This window comes from Polistes canadensis, unplaced genomic scaffold (assembly GCF_001313835.1).
Source record: "Polistes canadensis isolate GaletaPanama2010 unplaced genomic scaffold, ASM131383v1 scaffold_312, whole genome shotgun sequence".
In the NCBI taxonomy this organism is placed as follows: Eukaryota; Metazoa; Arthropoda; class Insecta; order Hymenoptera; family Vespidae; genus Polistes; species Polistes canadensis.
Window position 1 is genome coordinate 38,831 of NW_014569859.1, and position 16,162 is coordinate 54,992.

Below are 16,162 nucleotides of genomic sequence, written 5' to 3' on the forward strand. Positions count from 1 at the left end.
ATAATAATAATAAATAATATATAAATAATATATATGGTGGAATATAATCCACGCGGATTGTTAAATATCCATTAATCGAATAATAATTTTACAAATGTTTTTCCCCATAGAAAAAATTGTAATATTTAAATAATATTTATTTTTTCAATTGTGTGTGATAGACAAGTCTTGAAGAATCATTTTTGTCGAGAAATATTCGAAGGGTATAATTTTGGTTTTCGGATTTAAACCAAGAACATTAAATATACACATAGACCATACACACATCCACACATACATACATACATACATGATCACGTACGAATCGCGTGATACACGCATGAAACGTGGGCGCACCTATCTTTTCGTAACGCCCAAGGATGAATAAAGAACTTATCTTTTTTCTTCTTTCAATCCTCTTCTTCTTCTTCTTCTTCTCTCTTTCTGGTTGAACCACTGTACATCCAGCTGCATCATCATCATCATCATCATCATCATCATCGTGAATGCACGAGCTTATGTCGTGGACGACGAGGAACGTGCAACAAGTCGTGCATTATTTCAACCAGGCAGCGCTACTGGCAAATCATTTTGTTTTCTTTATTTGCAAATTATTTTTTTTTCTTTTTTTTTTTTTACATGAGACTTTAGAAATCGTGGAATTTAAAAAACCTTTCCTCCCCCATCTCACCGCCTCCATTTCAAATTCTTTTAAATATATATATATGTGTATGTATATATATATTTAAATTTATATATTATTATATATTAGAGAATTTGTTAATATATAATAAAAAGCAATCACGTTGCATAGTAATTGCATTTCTTTTTTATTCTTTTTTTAATTATTCACGCGCGAGAAGAAATTTGTTTTAATTTAAATTTATATGTTTAATTATATTATTAGGAAATATTTGTTAATATATAATATAAAGCAACCACGTTGCATAGTTATTGTATTTCTTTGTTATTTTTTTTTTTCAATTATGCACGAAAGTTTGTTTTAATATAAATGTAATATACAAAACACAGAACAAAAAGAAAATAATAATAATAATAATAATAATTGTAATTCAATTAAAAGATTTTTTTCTCGAATAATAATATCACCGTGGTGTTGCACATTTGTGCATCAAAAAAAGTAGAATACTTTTTTAATACTGCCACGGCATCAAAAAAGATAATATTATATTACGTTGTATAAAATATTATAAAAAAAGATCTAGAGAAAAGAAATAATATAGATGGAAGATGTTAAAACATGTGATATATATTTTTTTGTATTTAAATAACAAGTCGAAGATCGTGCATGTTATGCATTTATCTCAAAGGAACACGCAAGGAAATGCGTTTGTGTTGTTTTATCGTTTTTCTTTTTTTGTTTTCGATGTGTTACACCTTTTTAACGAGAAAAATGATTAGAATAGGAATCGATACTTCAACTGGCAAAGTATTTTCTATTTTTGATACAGGTGTAACAATAATGCACGATTACGTTTTCTTTCTTTTTTTCTCATCAATACTTTATCGTCATTGATTGACGTGACATACTTCATTAAATTTAAACGTTCGATTGTTGAAGCTGTTTGATACTATATTTTGAGACGTTCTTTCGATAAAATTTCCCGATAAAACCTTAGGGAAAAGAATCTCAATCGATATTCGATATCCTTATTATATTAGTAACGATTTGCAATGAATATTGTTATTATTTTGGTATGTATATGGTATTTGCAGTACCACCATGTCGCGTGCTGTATTAAAGGATTCACCAAATGCGGCTTTGGACAAAACGTTGTTGCAAAAATATCTTGACCTGCCACAACCGGAAAATGCAACTCAAGTAAGATACATATGGATCGATGGAACTGGCGAAAACGTGAGATCTAAAACCCGAACTTTGGATTTTGTGCCTAAAAGTCCTTCTGGTTAGTATAATTATTCAAAATATTTAGAATATTTTCGGTATCAGAATTATTCTTATTAATGTGTCATGAATTCTAACACATTACATTATAGATTCTTATTGCAATTGTAAGAATAAACAAATTTTTTCTCTTTTCTTATATTAAAAAAAGTTCTCCCCTAAACGATGTAAAATATGCGACGCGAGATAATGAATTGTTTCTTTTTTTTATCCTTGACTGGTGCAAAAACCGAGACAGAGGGTATACGTTAGGAAACTTAATCGAGAACATTTATAGAATCACAATGAACGTGTATGCACTCGTGCATGCCACATGCGTTAAAATCTTTCATTCAATCTTCTTTACGTTAGAAAAACAATTCGCATAGTGTGTAGTTAAACGATAGATCACAATCTTTTTTTACGGGTTCATCGTATCTATGTTAAAATACAAAAAAAAAACAAAAAGATAAGAGTAAAGAAAAACAAAACGTATAAGATTAAAATCGAATGAAATTACAAAAACATCATATCGATGGTATACGAAAAATAAGATAAGATAAATGATATAAAACAAACAATAATTGAGAAGTATACGATGGTTAATCCAATACCTTTTTACATAGATAAAGATAAAGATTATCGTATATAATATAACTCTTAAGATTTTTCCACACATATCGATGATGGATAAAATAATAAAAAACATTATCTTTTAGAAATACCAGAGTGGACTTATGACGGTAGCTCGACGTATCAAGCGCAAGGAATCAACAGTGATATCTATCTTTCTCCTGTAGCGCTTTACAATGATCCATTCCGACGTGGTAACAATAAACTGGTACTCTGTGACACCTATAACAGCGATAGACAACCAACAAAATCAAACCAACGCTACTTATGCAATCACGCAATGCAAGCAGCTAGAAACGAAGACCCTTGGTTTGGTATTGAACAGGAATATACCCTTTTGGACATCGATAAAAAGCCATTAGGTTGGCCTAAAAATGGTTTCCCAGGTCCTCAAGGTCCGTATTATTGCGGCGTTGGTGCGGATAAGGTCATGGCTCGTGAAATTGTCGAGGCTCATTATAGGGCATGTATTTATGCCGGTGTTAAAATTGCCGGTACTAATGCCGAAGTTATGCCATCCCAATGGGAATTCCAAGTAGGTCCCTGCAGTGGTATCAAAATTGGCGACGATCTATGGATCGCAAGATTTATTCTTCATTACGTTGCCGAAGAATACGGTGTTATCGTTAGTTTTGATCCAAAACCGGTCGAGGGTCAATGGAACGGAGCTGGTGCTCATGCCAATTTCTCTACGAAAACTATGCGTTCCGAAAACGGTATTTCAGAAATCGAAAAGGCAATCGATAAGCTCAGCAAACAACACCTTAGACATATCCAAGCCTACGATCCACGTGGAGGAAAAGATAATGAGCGTAGATTGACCGGCCAATGCGAAACCAGCAGTATTCACGATTTCAGCGCTGGCGTAGCTAATCGTACCGTCAGTATTCGTATACCTCGTGGTGTAGCCGAAGATAAGAAGGGCTACCTCGAGGATAGAAGACCCAGCAGTAATTGCGATCCTTATGCTGTGTGCAATGCTCTTGTACGCACTTGCATTCTCAACGAGTAAACAGAGTATTTTGATACACTTTGAAAACTTCTACTATTTGTAGATGTTACACGCACTTGGCCCGGTTAAATGATTTTTAGCTAGTAGTAAAATAGAATCCTGAAAGATCTGGGGAAAAAAAAAAAAAAGAAACGATAACTGTTATTAAACGTTTTGCCAGTGATCCATTGGCACGACCAAGTTAAGTTTGATGCCTTTTTCATTACATCAATAATCATATCTCATTGAAGGAGAGGGTCTGCTGTGCTGCCGCATAGTATAATAAATTTAGATGACGATAAATGGGCTATAAAAAGTGTTCCTTTTATCCAATTACATCGACCTTTTTACAAGTGAGTCTTGTTTATCGTCGTTTAGTTACTAATAATATATCGCTCTATTTTATTATAATAATAAATAAAGAAATGTACACACCTCATAATGTAATTTGTATATTGTATATTTTCATATCTATATAAAGATATTTTCTATGCTCATTCGTTAATGTATTATTATATAATATGATCATTGTTCGCAGTTTTGCTGATAATGATCGCTATTATCGCTGTTGTTGTTGTTATAATACGAGAAATAAAAAGTTTCTGGGAGCAATTAATATCCTTCTACAAATGGAGTATTCACCTGTTGCGTTATTAAATAAAGAAATCTATGATTATAAGTTAGACGCTAATTTATTATTTCATTAAACTTCTAATTAGAAATAAGATGATAAGAAATATTTTGTAATGGTCAAATGAATTATACCGATATTATATAAATTATAATACAAAAGTATACAAGTATCAACTCACCAAATTAAATCGCAAGATTAAACTTTTATAATATCTTATAATACAAAGCGAAGGCTATACCATAAGAAGACGTCAATTTAATTGCAGACGCTATAAAATATAGAAGAAATTTCATTTAATTATAGAAGGTATCTGTGTGGTAAACAAAATTCTACGTTCATTAGATTTATTTTTATATATATATAATGTATAAATATAAATTTCTATTATCAATACCTTTCAATTTGTTTTAATTAAAAAGAAATTGGTATTTTCTTCTTAGTAGCTCTATACCACATGGCTGCAGTACATAAAGATAGTGTATACCAAGTAATCATATAAGAGAAATGTTCATTTCGTATCGAAACTTTGGTCTGACAACTAATAGGACCCTCAGGTGGATCTACTTTAGACCATAAATCCAAAAATATTGGTGAGGTACCAGCTACGTTCGCCATAGTTGTTATGTCTCTAAAAATTAAAATTTTTCCTTACGATAGTAACATTATTTTCTCCAAGATAAAAATGATAATGTTTAAATTACCTGTAATACCATAATCCTTTTTCAGGAATATTCGAAGAATTAAAAGGTGGTCGAGTTTCTTGTTTTCTTACGATACCGGTAATTTCAACGGTACCTTCAATTTTACTTCGTGGCAATTTTTTGGATTTTTCAGGTATCCAACCACGATTTATTAAAATTGTTAGACTAAAATAATTTAGAATATACATAAAAAAAAATTGTACTAAAAAAATATCTTTCATTAATTCAAACATACATACTCTTCGTTTTCTACCTTAAATGGCGTTATAACATTCCATCCATTAGTATTTCTTGTACCAAATAAATTTCCTACGTCTGCTGGATTATTATGATAAATTATAGCTCTAGGTCCAATAAGGAATTCTTTTTCATGTAAAAATTGACCCTTTACTTTTACAGTGCGATATTCCAAAGAGTCCAATTGATTCACACTGAAAAATGAATGCGATATTTTCATATAATAATTGATCAATTTTTTAACACACAAAAAATACATTTCTGATTACTTATGATTAAGATATATTTTTATATTTATGTTATAATTACTTCTCTATTAAATCAACAGGATCTGCATTTATTTGACTTTCTAAATCCTCTATTAGTTTTAATTTCCATTGACGTCTTTGCAATTGCCATGTACCAAGAAGAAAGGTTGAAATTGGTACAGTCTAAAAATTAATTGTATTAAAATTAATTCATATTTTTGTCTCCTAATTATAATAAGAAAAGAAATGTATTTAATTTAAATTACTCACCAATAAAAAATATCTATAAGGACTCTTAGGTTTGTTAGTAGTTTTTTTAATTTCACTTAAAGTTTTATAGGTTATTTTTGACCTTTTTATTAAATGTATTTTAATATTATCACATAATAATAATCTGCTATTATTTTTATATTGAAAATTATTAATTAACGTCTTATACGCTAAGTTTGAGAAATTTCTAATACATGGTAAATTCATTATTATTAATTTTTCTTTACTCTGTTACTTTAAGCACTCATTGACACAGGTTATATTCAACATTTATTAGAATGATAATAAAAAAATATAGAGATCAACAGAATAGTTTTATTATAGTCAAATTTTTGGAAATGTTAGTAGAATCATTCGAAATTTCAAATTTTTTCGTCTTTATATTGGTAGGACTGAAAAAAACAAGAAAACATAGGAATTTTTTTTTTTTTAAGTTTCAGTCTTGATATTGATTCAGTACTGCATAGTAGTATCCTGTACAATTCTTTTGCTTCCGGTAAATCATGGTAAGTGCATTGTGATTGCATACTTCGTCGATATAACTTGTGTAAAAATGCAGTAAGAATATTAAATCTAAGTTTTATTTGTTTATACTATTATGCGCTTTAAATTAAATTAATATTTTTTTATTAATTCGAATACACGATGCAACATATGCATCGCGTCGATTAACATAACCTTAAAATCAAATAGCGCTAAGCACATGTTATTCGTAATTTAGAATACAATCTTTATTACTTGCATATTAAAATTAACTTAATCTATCAATGTTAATTTATATTAATATTAATTTTTATTAAGTTGATCATTTTTTTCTATAAAAAATAATATAATTATATTTTTATAGCCATTCCAAAGGTTTGTGGAGTCGGGCCGAGTTGCTTACGTTAGCGATGGCCCTTACCAGGGCAAACTCGTCGCAATTGTTGATGTTATCGATCAAAATCGGGTATAAATAATTTATTTATGTTATTAATAGATTATAGTTACACATATATGTTTATATTATATTATAAATTAAATTAGACTTATAATATATTTATATCGATAGATATAACTTTACTACTAGTTAGCATTTTATTGTTACAATGATGATCCCATTATATTGATAGGAATTGCCGGCTGACACTTAGCTGATGTTAATTTTATTATCTGAGAATTTATTTATGCATATATTTATTAACATTAGCACAATTCCAGTGCAAATTCTTTTATCGGTTTATAATATTAACAGGTTTTGGTCGATGGACCAGCAGCGAATGTTCCACGTGGTCAAATGAGGTTGAACGAACTTCATCTCACCAAATTCCGTTTACGGTTTCCTTATACTGGTTCCACACGAGTTGTACGTAAAGCATGGGAAAATGGTAAAATAGATGAATTATGGAAAGATACTATGTGGGCTAGAAAGGTTGCAGCTAAAAAGAAGGTAAAAATGCTTATAAAACAAAAAGATATTGTTGATAAATATAATGTAAAAATATCTCTATATAACATTTACCATGAAATCAAATTTCTATTAATTAATTTCAAACTTCTTTAATTTATAGCGCGCCGAGCTTAGCGACTTTGACCGTTTCAAATTGAGGAAAGCTAGACAAATAAGAAACAAATTAAAAACACATGCTTTCTTCGCATTAAAAAAGAAAACTAAGAAAGCTAAGACAACTGGTGCTAGTAAAGCAACCAAGAAAACAGAAAAGAAGTAATGTTATTTTCTGGAATAAAAACTAAATTTTTTTTGCATTACTGATCTTGTCAATGTATATTTACATACCTCACAGTAATAAAACAGTTATCATCATTATAGATAATTATAGTTATGATAAAAAATAGTGAGTCTATGGCGTCACTAGAATATTCATCTTAATAAAAATATTTTAATAAATATTATTTATAAAATAAAAATCTGTAACAACGTATAGTTATTTTTAGATTAATATATATTTATTTTTCTTATAATTTCATGATATATAAAACATCAATCGTAGGTGTCTAAAGTAGCAAAAAATCGTTGTGTTAACATTACATTAAAAAATTACATAATAGTTTTTGTTTACATTTCATATAATTACAAACATATTTCAAATATATTCATTGCATTAAAGAAAAAAACGAAATCAAACATCGTGTATTAAATACACATAAATTAAAATCAAATGCAACTTTCTATAAATTACTGACTGCATAGAATTATTATGTATTTGTTAATTATCATTACGTTAAATATTTAGAAGAATCTATTTTTCCATCAATTCTAGTTTTAATTTATTAATTTTAACAGGAAGTAAATTAACGATCTCCCTGCATAAATTAAATTCTTCTTTTATCATCTCACTAGCCTCTGGATGAGTTTCGCAATAGTCAATTACAAATTTATAGGCATTCAAACTGTTTTGAGTATTCACCAATTGTACAGACTTATCAAAAGTAAACATTTTATTGTACAATCCTCCCAACAGAAAATATGCGACTAGTGCTGCTTTTTCTAGATCAGGAGGAAATGTTATGTTCCTTCCATCGGTAGAATTATTATCCAATGAATCTAAGAAAAATTGATAATTTTTAATGCCACTTTTAGCCAAATTATTAATTTTGTTCAATGCTTGAGGCTCTGCTCTATCATTATTTGCTCGTAAACGATCCAACTTAATATTCATAATATCAGAATAAGTTGTACCCAATTCTGTCCAAATTCGTCTACATACATTTTTATAGTATTGAGGATTTAATTCTTTAACAGTAGCTTCCAAGATATCTATTCTACGTTTGTGCATTTTTGCCTGACGATCTTCACTTTCTTCGAAAAATGATAAATACTTATATGCACTAGATAAATCTTGTATAATTTCTACATAATCTGATGCATGATTTTCAAGAGTGTAATATGCTTTAGCTTGATCTAACCAATTTTGAATATTTAAAAATACGGGTTTAGCATCATCAAAATCCAAAAGGTATGCGTCTGTTATTTGATTTACAATTGGTTTAATATCATCCATTAGAATATCAAATTTTAGATCGTCAAATGATTTTTCTGAATCTTTTTCTGCCTTAGAATCCAATTGACTGTCTTCTGTATCATTACAATCAGTTTCATCACTTTCTACTTTTTTTACAAGACGATTTATTGATGCACTGAGTAATAATAATCCATATTTAGCCCAGCATCTAGCCACATCAGCGCTTCTATGCTTAAAACGTTCATATTCAGCAGCAGCTACTTCACTTTCCATTTCACTTTCTTTTTCTTTCATTATTTTTTCATATTTTTCAAGTATGTAATATGCTGCTGCCAAGTGATGCCTGGCCTGAGTAAATCCTTCATTTTCTAAAAAACACTGTGACAGAGTGGCTGCATTAAGTGCCCATTCTATGTAATCTAAATCATTTATTACTTCATTTTGTTCCAATTGCAAGCGCAACGTTATGTGACAATATACTGCAGATTTGTGATGATTTTTCAAAGCTCCATATACTTGTGCAAGATAATACAATGTCAAAATGTATAGCTTATCCAATACTTGCTTGAAACTCAAACCTTTTTCAACAATATTAAAGTTTGATATCAAATCGATAGGGTCTTCAGGATTTTTTTGATCTGTATAATCAATGTAAATCTGTTTAGCTCTATCAAGGAATATTTTGGCTTTTTCCGGTTGACTCCATTGAGACCAAATTATACCTAACTGATTAAGAGTGGCTAAAACTGGTACAACACATTTAGGTTCCAATTCTCTACCTCTAAGTATATCAATGCATTTCATAAAGTATTCTTCAGCAACTTTTAATTCTTCTGTATCAGTATAAAGTAAACCTGTCTTTAAATAACCAATAGCAAGTAATAACTTGATTAAATCTTTGACATTATCTTTCTGTTCCTGTTCGCTGTTTAGGCTATTATAAAGTTTTAATTCTATTTCTTTAAGTAAATCTATACCTTCATATATTACTTTATAAGATTTCCGGTCCAAATTTAATTTATGTTTCTCCAATAATTCTTCGACTTCGGCGAATTTTTCCAGTAACAATGGACAACATTCATTTAATTCTTCGTAAAACATTGTAATATTTATTTACGAATTATTTTCTTTTTATATATATTTCGTATTTTTGTTTTATTATTTTTTTTTTTATTAATTATTTTATTCTTCAGATTACTGATAGCAAAATCATTCTCAATCACATCACTCTCCGCGTAATGCAGGTTAGCTACCAGTTGCAACAAACATCAATATCCAGAATCCCCTCTTCTTCAATTTTTTTTCCTTGATAACAAAACATATTATTGTTTAATATTCTGTAATATCAATGCAATTATATGCATATGTTTACATATATATTTCTTTTATTTGACGCATTTCTACTTCTATTTTCAAGAATCAAATCGTAATTGTTCTCTTACATTAATAGCCAATAATAATAATAAGTTTGTATCAGTGACCTATCAGAATGTTACTATAGCTTAATCAACGTTGCAATTGGTAGCAAAGACGAATAGAAGCTTGTCGATAAAAAATTGGTATCAAATAAATTCTACCAATCGCATTATTTCATTTAAATCAAATTTTTTCATATTATATATCCTAGAGAAATAATAAAATATATATATATATTTTGCATATTGCATAATGTTATAAATTGTTACATAATATTTCAAATAATATTTATAAATTGTTAAGAAAAAATATTGTGTTTAAAATTACCAAAAGAGATATTTCCATTTGATTTTTAATTCATTTATTAACTAACCGGTATCAAACATGATCCAAGATCAACTTACAACAGGGTACAATAATTCATTTTATATAATAACTGTGATTATAAAGTAAATTATTAATAAGTAAAACTTAGAAACTAATAATATATAGATCTTAATATTTTGTTTTAATCGACAATGTATCTCAAGTGAATAAATAACACAAGAACATAACCTCAATATGTTTAACATATAAAAATTAAAAAGGAAATAAGTTAACCATGCATAAAGCTATTTCAAGAATATTGTTTTATGAAAAACACAGTTCTATTTGTTTTTCATACAATCCAGTGCAACGTTATGTTACACAAATAGGAAATAATGATGAGAAGAAAGGGAAAATATCTAATTTAAAAAAATATTGGTTAAGCAGATATGTAAATTATATAAAAATCTATGAAGAAACTTTAAGTAAGAAATTTCCTAAAGCTTTCGGCTTATATCGTATGTATCTTAATGGTATGCAAAATTATTTTCTCGATTCAAAAATGTATATAGCCATATTAAAGAAACAAGGTCTATATGGGTTAGATAGTTTAACAAGAAAAGAGATTCAGTTAGCTCATTCAATTCACAAAGATATAATTAAAATTTCACCAGTCATTCTTATTTCTATTATTCCCTTTACGAACTATGCCATCATCCCCTTAGCGTATTTCTTTCCACGACAAATGTTAACTCATCATTTTTGGACACCACAACAAAAAATAGATTTTAATCTTTATTATTATGCAAAAAGATTCAAATACAGTAGACCGTTATTTTATTGTATGAAAATTAAAACTAACCACATAAACGATAAACTGTTAAAAAATAAGTGGTGTGGAATCATTACAAGTTTGGGTTGTGGTGGACACCCAACAGTTGAAAACGTGATATCTTGTATCGCTTTATTTGCAAGTGCACCATATTCATTGGATACACTTGACAGTAAACATATGGTAAATGATTAAATAAAGTTTCTTTTATTTGTTAATAAATACTAAATATTTGATATTTGTCATTATAGAGTAAGCTACTTGGTATTCATGAATTATCTGTATGGAAACCCTTTAGAAAACGACGTTTAAAAGAAAGGGGTATGTTAATAAAACGAATGGATAATGCTATCCTTAAAGAAGGAGGTGTAACTAAAATGTCTGTAGAATCATTGAGTTGGGTAAGAGAATAATTTAGAAACATATTTTTTTCAAAAACTAAGTCTTATATGAAAAATAGTATTCTATATTTTCGACTTAGTTTTTCATATAGAATCATCCTTTGCTTGCTTTTACCACTAGTTATAAGACATCCTGTGTATCTCTTTGAATTTAATTTAATATTGATATATTTATAGGCGGTATCTTTTAGAGGATTAAATTCTGTAAATATGTCAGCGGAAAGTATGAAAGATTGGCTCGAACAATGGATAATGTTGTCAACATCAGTTGATTATTCTACTTTGTCTTTACTATTGCATGGCCCGATTTTTTTAGCTTATAATCATAATAATAATTTAAAGCTTTTGTATAAATAAAATAAATTTAATATGATATTCACAATATTTAATAAATTTTCTTTTAATTAATAGAAAGAGAATGAATAAAGAAAAACACCTTGATATTATTAGAAAGGTAAAATCTTTATTAACAAATATACATCCTTTATTTACAGGTATCTTATACATTTCACAAAATATAATTTTTATACTTCGTATAAGTCTAACAGGGAAAATAATAAAAAATAATGTGGAAGAATAAATATATGTATATAGATTCTCATAAAGACCAAACATGAATTGCCCGACTTAATTATTTATGAAATCGAAATAAACAATTGAAAAATAACACTCTGGAGAATTAAATGCAGTATAAAGTTAAATTAATCATCTTCAGCTGTAAAGATGTATGATATTCTTATTGAAAAAATATGAATATAATAGAATCACATTTCTGAAATGTTCCAGAGTATCCACTATCATAGAATATATATTTAGATGCTTCTGATTCTAAAGAGTAATATTTTACATGTTTGTACTTTAGGTCAATGAACATTTTATTTTCTTAGAGTCGATTAAAACTTTCGTTATTGCAAATTGATTTAATTGCAGTTATATATTTCCAGATAATATTTAATTTTTTATCGTGGAATAATTCTAATAAAAGAATAATAAAAATAAATTTAATAAAATATAAGCATGTAGAATATTTTTTTTTTGCTGTCATTTAAAATTCATAGAGGAAAAATGAATATATGTAAAAATAAGTACAATTAAATAATAGTTCGTGTAAGATATAAAATCGCTAAATGTAGTTAATATTAACATAATACAAATGACAGATAAATTTCTAGTTTATTGATATACTACTAAAGAGACAAAAATAAAAAGATAAAATAAAATATCGAAAATTTATTCAAAGAATAAAAGTTAATAACGTATAATAATAAAATAAATTATTTTGCCCAGCCTATGAATATTAAAAACAAAAACAAAAATGTATATATGTACGAATAAAATTAAAAAAAATGATGATTTAAATAATAATCACTTTTTTTAATTAATAGGAATAAAAGCAGGTAGAATACCAAGGGGCAATCTTTTCGGCAATGTGTTTTCCAAACAATTTGTCGATTCTTTTTCAGATATGCTTGGTTCAGTAACGTTATTGTTAGATAATTCCTCCTTTGTAAATAATTCGTCCGATTGTTGTGCTAATACAACATTTTTCATAATTTGCATTTGTTTAATAATATTATCTCTTTTCGTAGCAAGATTAGTATTGTTTGTATCAGTACTCTCATAATATCTTAATTTACATTCATGATTGATTAGTTCTGTGTCATTCTCCATTGTAGGTGCATTTTGACTTTTAGTTGCGTTAGGTTTCTTTTTGATATATTTTTTAGTTTGTCGGGCAGTAGATGTAGTTGGTTTATGAGGATAGGGACAATGCTTACCTTTGTTGCAGTTACCTGTTTTATTATATTCGGGACAAAGATGTTCGTGCCGCAGCTTACACTGTATAGAAAATATTACTAATCTAAAGTGATTATATATGTTTTTGTATAAAGTTAATCGATTACAAACTATACTCAACACGTTCGCTATCATATTATGAGAGAAGAGATTTAAAGCATACTGTTAGCGAACGTGTTAATTAGTACAGTTATTTGCACACAGTTATGAGGAAGTATAATTGATCAATTATAAAAGATGATAAGCATAAAAGTAAAATTATTATAACATTACCTCGTTTCCCTTGGGACAATACCCTTGAAGAAATTCTCTGCAGATGGGAGTACTGGATGAAACTTTAACATGACGATAAGGACAATGATCTCGCATACAACACGCTTCTAGAAAATATTTGCAGGTTGGCATTTTCTCAGGTCCAACATCATGTGAAAGTGGACATACATCCAACAAGCACTTCCCTTGAAGAAATCTGCACATATTTAGGCATGTAAAAGTGTAGTTTTAGATTTATTTATGGATATTACTTAAAATGATCTATAAGATAATATAAATAAAACCTATAATCTTCTATTAGATTATATTATTATATATATATATATAAATTTTTGAGTTACGTCCCTTATAAATAAAAATAACGATATACTTTTTACAAACTGAGATCTGTTTTTTGTCATGAAGTTTCGAACAGGTTCCCTTCTTTTGATTGGCACAATATCCAAATCGTTGGAAGAACAAACACGGTTGATTATTTTTTCGCATTTTGTTGCGCAAAATTTGTATGCTCCTTTGCTTAACTTTATTGCTGTAGTGAAATAAAAGAAAACGAGAGAGAAACAGAGAGAATATAAAGTTATAGCGTAATAGCATATAGATAAATTTACAAAGACCTATATAAGTAAATATACCTAATATTTTTCTTATAAGTTGTTTTTGAATTAGCCACACTGCCAAATTTCGATTCAGTTGTTTGCAGAACATTTTTCCGATTGGGTATGTCTTTTGATAGCTTGAGCCTACAAAGTTTTTTACCGTTGGTCGCAATTATAAATTTATCACGTTTAGTATTTGCTGCAAGTTTTCCTAAAAAAAACAAAAAGTTTATAATTATATAATAATATTTTTATATAATAAATATATAGAAATTTAATCTGGTAAAAAGTATTTATACTCTTTAAAGAGTAACTTCTTCGAACTAATTGATTCCTGGACGATTTGTATACTATTCCTCCAATTGTAACTAATTCCATCAAGTCATACCTATGAAATATAAGAAATATTTAATAAAAGTAATATGAAATATAAGTAAATATTAAACTAAATTTTTCTCTTATTATAAAATATATATCTACTTGGATATTTTTACTGGAGAAACTTCATTTGCTTTTGGTTCTGTTAACGATTTTACAGTTCTATCGATTTTGTATTGATTTATTTTTCTTTTAGCATTAGGTATCTTCGATAAGTTAACATTGTTACTGGTGGATTGCAATTTATTATTGTTTGTTATATTATTTGTACTCTGTAATGTGGTAGTTTTAATCTTTTTTGTTTGAGAAAGTTTTTTAACTTTATTTGGACCTAGTGGAGATATAACAGTATTTTCTTTCATTGTGCGTTTAGCCCTTATTAATTTTCTTTTCGACAATACTAATATATTAGACATATTAGTTTTTTTTATAGGTGTCTTTGTATTGTCAATTTTTCTTACAAATTTTAATCTTGAACACGAAGGTTGATTAAAATTTGGAATAGTCTCTTTCTTTTCAACCGTTTTAGATTCCTTAGTTGAAGATAATTTTGACATTAATTTTGGATTGACGTATACTGATTTCTTAACATCTGTACGAATAAAACTTTTTTTATTATTATTATTATTATTAGACGTAACACATTTATAATTATTTTCCGTTGTTGCGTTTGAATTAGCAATACTGCTCATTATTTTTGGATTGACGTGTATCGAAGGTTTCGCATGTAGTTTTAACTTTTTTATATCCATTTGTGTTAAGTTTTCTGGAGAATTACTCATGATATTAGAAGTATTGTTAATTGTAGTATCATTTGTACTGGTAACATTTTTAACCATTTTAGGATTTACATGTATGAATGGTTTCAGATGCATTTTCGGATTGATATGTACCACAGGATTTTGTGGTTTGAAATATGGATTGACGTAAACATTATAGGCCATTGTCGAAGGTTTTAATTGTATTGAATTATTTGAATTTTGATACGTCAATGTATCAGTATGTCTAGATTTAGGAAAATTATTTATATTCATTTTACGTTCCGTTGCAACGTTATTTATGTTATAATTATTTGTAGTACCGCTATTAGGCAAATTTCCAGACGATTTGTTCTGATAATTATTTATGAGACCTAAAATGATGTACGACCTTGTAATCATGTGCTCAGAAAAAATGTCATATTGAATAACGAACATTGAGGACTTACTTTTCAGATAATTGATCTCTTGTAGTCTATCATCCATCATAAGGAGAACAAAATTCACTTATTATTGGATGATAATATATTTTCGTATTTAATTTTTGTAATAAAATACGTCACGGTTTCTAATGCTTCTACATATATCACATGAATACAAAGACGTGCTAGAATAATCTATAGAAACATTCACTCGTAAACGCGAACGTGGTATTGGGTAGGAAAAAAAAAAATGAAGAAAGACGATGACGATTAATTTCTTTTCATAATCGGGATTTACAAAACGAAATATTAACCAATCCGAATTTTCAAGTTTCGATTTAAATGGAAAGAGATTTAAAAAAAAGAAAAACCAAAAGGGTCACGTCTAGTCGTTGATTGTAAATTCGGCTTAATTTTATTT

General features: G+C 28.0%; 6 protein-coding genes across 8 annotated transcripts in view; 3 read left to right on the forward strand and 3 right to left on the reverse strand.

Annotated features, from left to right (window-relative positions):
• LOC106791485 (glutamine synthetase 2 cytoplasmic) overlaps positions 1 to 3,643 on the forward strand; it is a 21,133-nt gene extending 17,490 nt beyond the window's left edge. Inside the window, exons 2-3 of the mRNA XM_014757133.1 lie at positions 1,717 to 1,907; positions 2,605 to 3,643. Coding sequence (XP_014612619.1) covers positions 1,724 to 1,907; positions 2,605 to 3,530 — 1,110 coding nt within the window. The 5' untranslated portion in view covers positions 1,717 to 1,723 and the 3' untranslated portion in view covers positions 3,531 to 3,643. The remainder of the gene's footprint in view (positions 1 to 1,716; positions 1,908 to 2,604) is intronic.
• A 210-nt stretch (positions 3,644 to 3,853) lies between these two features.
• Positions 3,854 to 5,884, reverse strand: LOC106791486 (surfeit locus protein 1). Its single transcript, XM_014757134.1, has 6 exons — positions 5,600 to 5,884; positions 5,391 to 5,512; positions 5,084 to 5,275; positions 4,845 to 5,009; positions 4,538 to 4,771; positions 3,854 to 4,411 (listed from the first exon to the last, which is right to left on the reverse strand). Exons 1-5 carry the CDS (start codon positions 5,804 to 5,806, stop codon positions 4,555 to 4,557), a joined length of 903 nt encoding a protein of 300 aa, XP_014612620.1. The 5' UTR covers positions 5,807 to 5,884; the 3' UTR covers positions 3,854 to 4,411; positions 4,538 to 4,554.
• A 140-nt stretch (positions 5,885 to 6,024) lies between these two features.
• LOC106791488 (60S ribosomal protein L14) lies at positions 6,025 to 7,348 on the forward strand. The gene is made up of 4 exons (XM_014757140.1): positions 6,025 to 6,105; positions 6,447 to 6,548; positions 6,834 to 7,028; positions 7,150 to 7,348. Exons 1-4 carry the CDS (start codon positions 6,103 to 6,105, stop codon positions 7,306 to 7,308), a joined length of 459 nt encoding a protein of 152 aa, XP_014612626.1. The 5' UTR covers positions 6,025 to 6,102; the 3' UTR covers positions 7,309 to 7,348.
• A 187-nt stretch (positions 7,349 to 7,535) lies between these two features.
• Positions 7,536 to 10,020, reverse strand: LOC106791489 (KIF1-binding protein). Its single transcript, XM_014757141.1, has one exon. It carries the CDS (start codon positions 9,661 to 9,663, stop codon positions 7,840 to 7,842), a length of 1,824 nt encoding a protein of 607 aa, XP_014612627.1. The 5' UTR covers positions 9,664 to 10,020; the 3' UTR covers positions 7,536 to 7,839.
• A 191-nt stretch (positions 10,021 to 10,211) lies between these two features.
• LOC106791490 (LETM1 domain-containing protein 1) lies at positions 10,212 to 11,921 on the forward strand. 3 transcript variants are annotated; one of them, XM_014757144.1, is made up of 4 exons: positions 10,212 to 10,388; positions 11,010 to 11,299; positions 11,368 to 11,517; positions 11,695 to 11,899. In XM_014757144.1, exons 2-4 carry the CDS (start codon positions 11,030 to 11,032, stop codon positions 11,872 to 11,874), a joined length of 600 nt encoding a protein of 199 aa, XP_014612630.1. In that variant the 5' UTR covers positions 10,212 to 10,388; positions 11,010 to 11,029; the 3' UTR covers positions 11,875 to 11,899. The 3 variants fall into 3 exon arrangements, with proteins under 3 accessions (XP_014612630.1, XP_014612629.1, XP_014612628.1); XM_014757143.1 differs by lacking the exon at positions 10,212 to 10,388 and adding an exon at positions 10,420 to 10,817; XM_014757142.1 differs by lacking the exon at positions 10,212 to 10,388 and having other exon boundaries at positions 10,420 to 11,299; positions 11,695 to 11,921.
• Positions 11,922 to 11,960: 39 nt separating this feature from the next.
• LOC106791491 (zinc finger CCCH domain-containing protein 3) lies at positions 11,961 to 16,071 on the reverse strand. Its single transcript, XM_014757145.1, has 7 exons — positions 15,769 to 16,071; positions 14,664 to 15,693; positions 14,483 to 14,571; positions 14,220 to 14,394; positions 13,958 to 14,116; positions 13,588 to 13,783; positions 11,961 to 13,356 (listed from the first exon to the last, which is right to left on the reverse strand). Exons 1-7 carry the CDS (start codon positions 15,806 to 15,808, stop codon positions 12,892 to 12,894), a joined length of 2,154 nt encoding a protein of 717 aa, XP_014612631.1. The 5' UTR covers positions 15,809 to 16,071; the 3' UTR covers positions 11,961 to 12,891.
• Between the last annotated feature and the right edge of the window lie 91 nt (positions 16,072 to 16,162).

What these genes read in the sequence shown, in the direction of transcription:
- LOC106791489 (XM_014757141.1), bottom strand. Translation starts at nt 9,663, where the DNA reads ATGTTTTACGAAGAATTAAATGAATGTTGTCCATTGTTACTGGAAAAA.
- LOC106791490 (XM_014757142.1), top strand. Translation starts at nt 10,580, where the DNA reads ATGCATAAAGCTATTTCAAGAATATTGTTTTATGAAAAACACAGTTCT. An exon ending in CACTTGACAGTAAACATATG is followed by an intron (nt 11,300 to 11,367) that starts GTAAATGATTAA and finishes TTGTCATTATAG; the next exon opens with AGTAAGCTACTTGGTATTCA. An exon ending in CTGTAGAATCATTGAGTTGG is followed by an intron (nt 11,518 to 11,694) that starts GTAAGAGAATAA and finishes ATATATTTATAG; the next exon opens with GCGGTATCTTTTAGAGGATT.
- LOC106791488 (XM_014757140.1), top strand. An exon ending in ATGTTATCGATCAAAATCGG is followed by an intron (nt 6,549 to 6,833) that starts GTATAAATAATT and finishes TAATATTAACAG; the next exon opens with GTTTTGGTCGATGGACCAGC. An exon ending in AGGTTGCAGCTAAAAAGAAG is followed by an intron (nt 7,029 to 7,149) that starts GTAAAAATGCTT and finishes TTTAATTTATAG; the next exon opens with CGCGCCGAGCTTAGCGACTT.
- LOC106791491 (XM_014757145.1), bottom strand. Translation starts at nt 15,808, where the DNA reads ATGATGGATGATAGACTACAAGAGATCAATTATCTGAAAA. An exon ending in AGAGATCAATTATCTGAAAA is followed by an intron (nt 15,694 to 15,768) that starts GTAAGTCCTCAA and finishes ACATCATTTTAG; the next exon opens with GTCTCATAAATAATTATCAG. An exon ending in AAGAAGTTACTCTTTAAAGA is followed by an intron (nt 14,395 to 14,482) that starts GTATAAATACTT and finishes TGTTTTTTTTAG; the next exon opens with GAAAACTTGCAGCAAATACT.
- LOC106791486 (XM_014757134.1), bottom strand. Translation starts at nt 5,806, where the DNA reads ATGAATTTACCATGTATTAGAAATTTCTCAAACTTAGCGTATAAGACG. An exon ending in CCTGTTGATTTAATAGAGAA is followed by an intron (nt 5,276 to 5,390) that starts GTAATTATAACA and finishes TTCATTTTTCAG; the next exon opens with TGTGAATCAATTGGACTCTT. An exon ending in AAAGGATTATGGTATTACAG is followed by an intron (nt 4,772 to 4,844) that starts GTAATTTAAACA and finishes TTTAATTTTTAG; the next exon opens with AGACATAACAACTATGGCGA.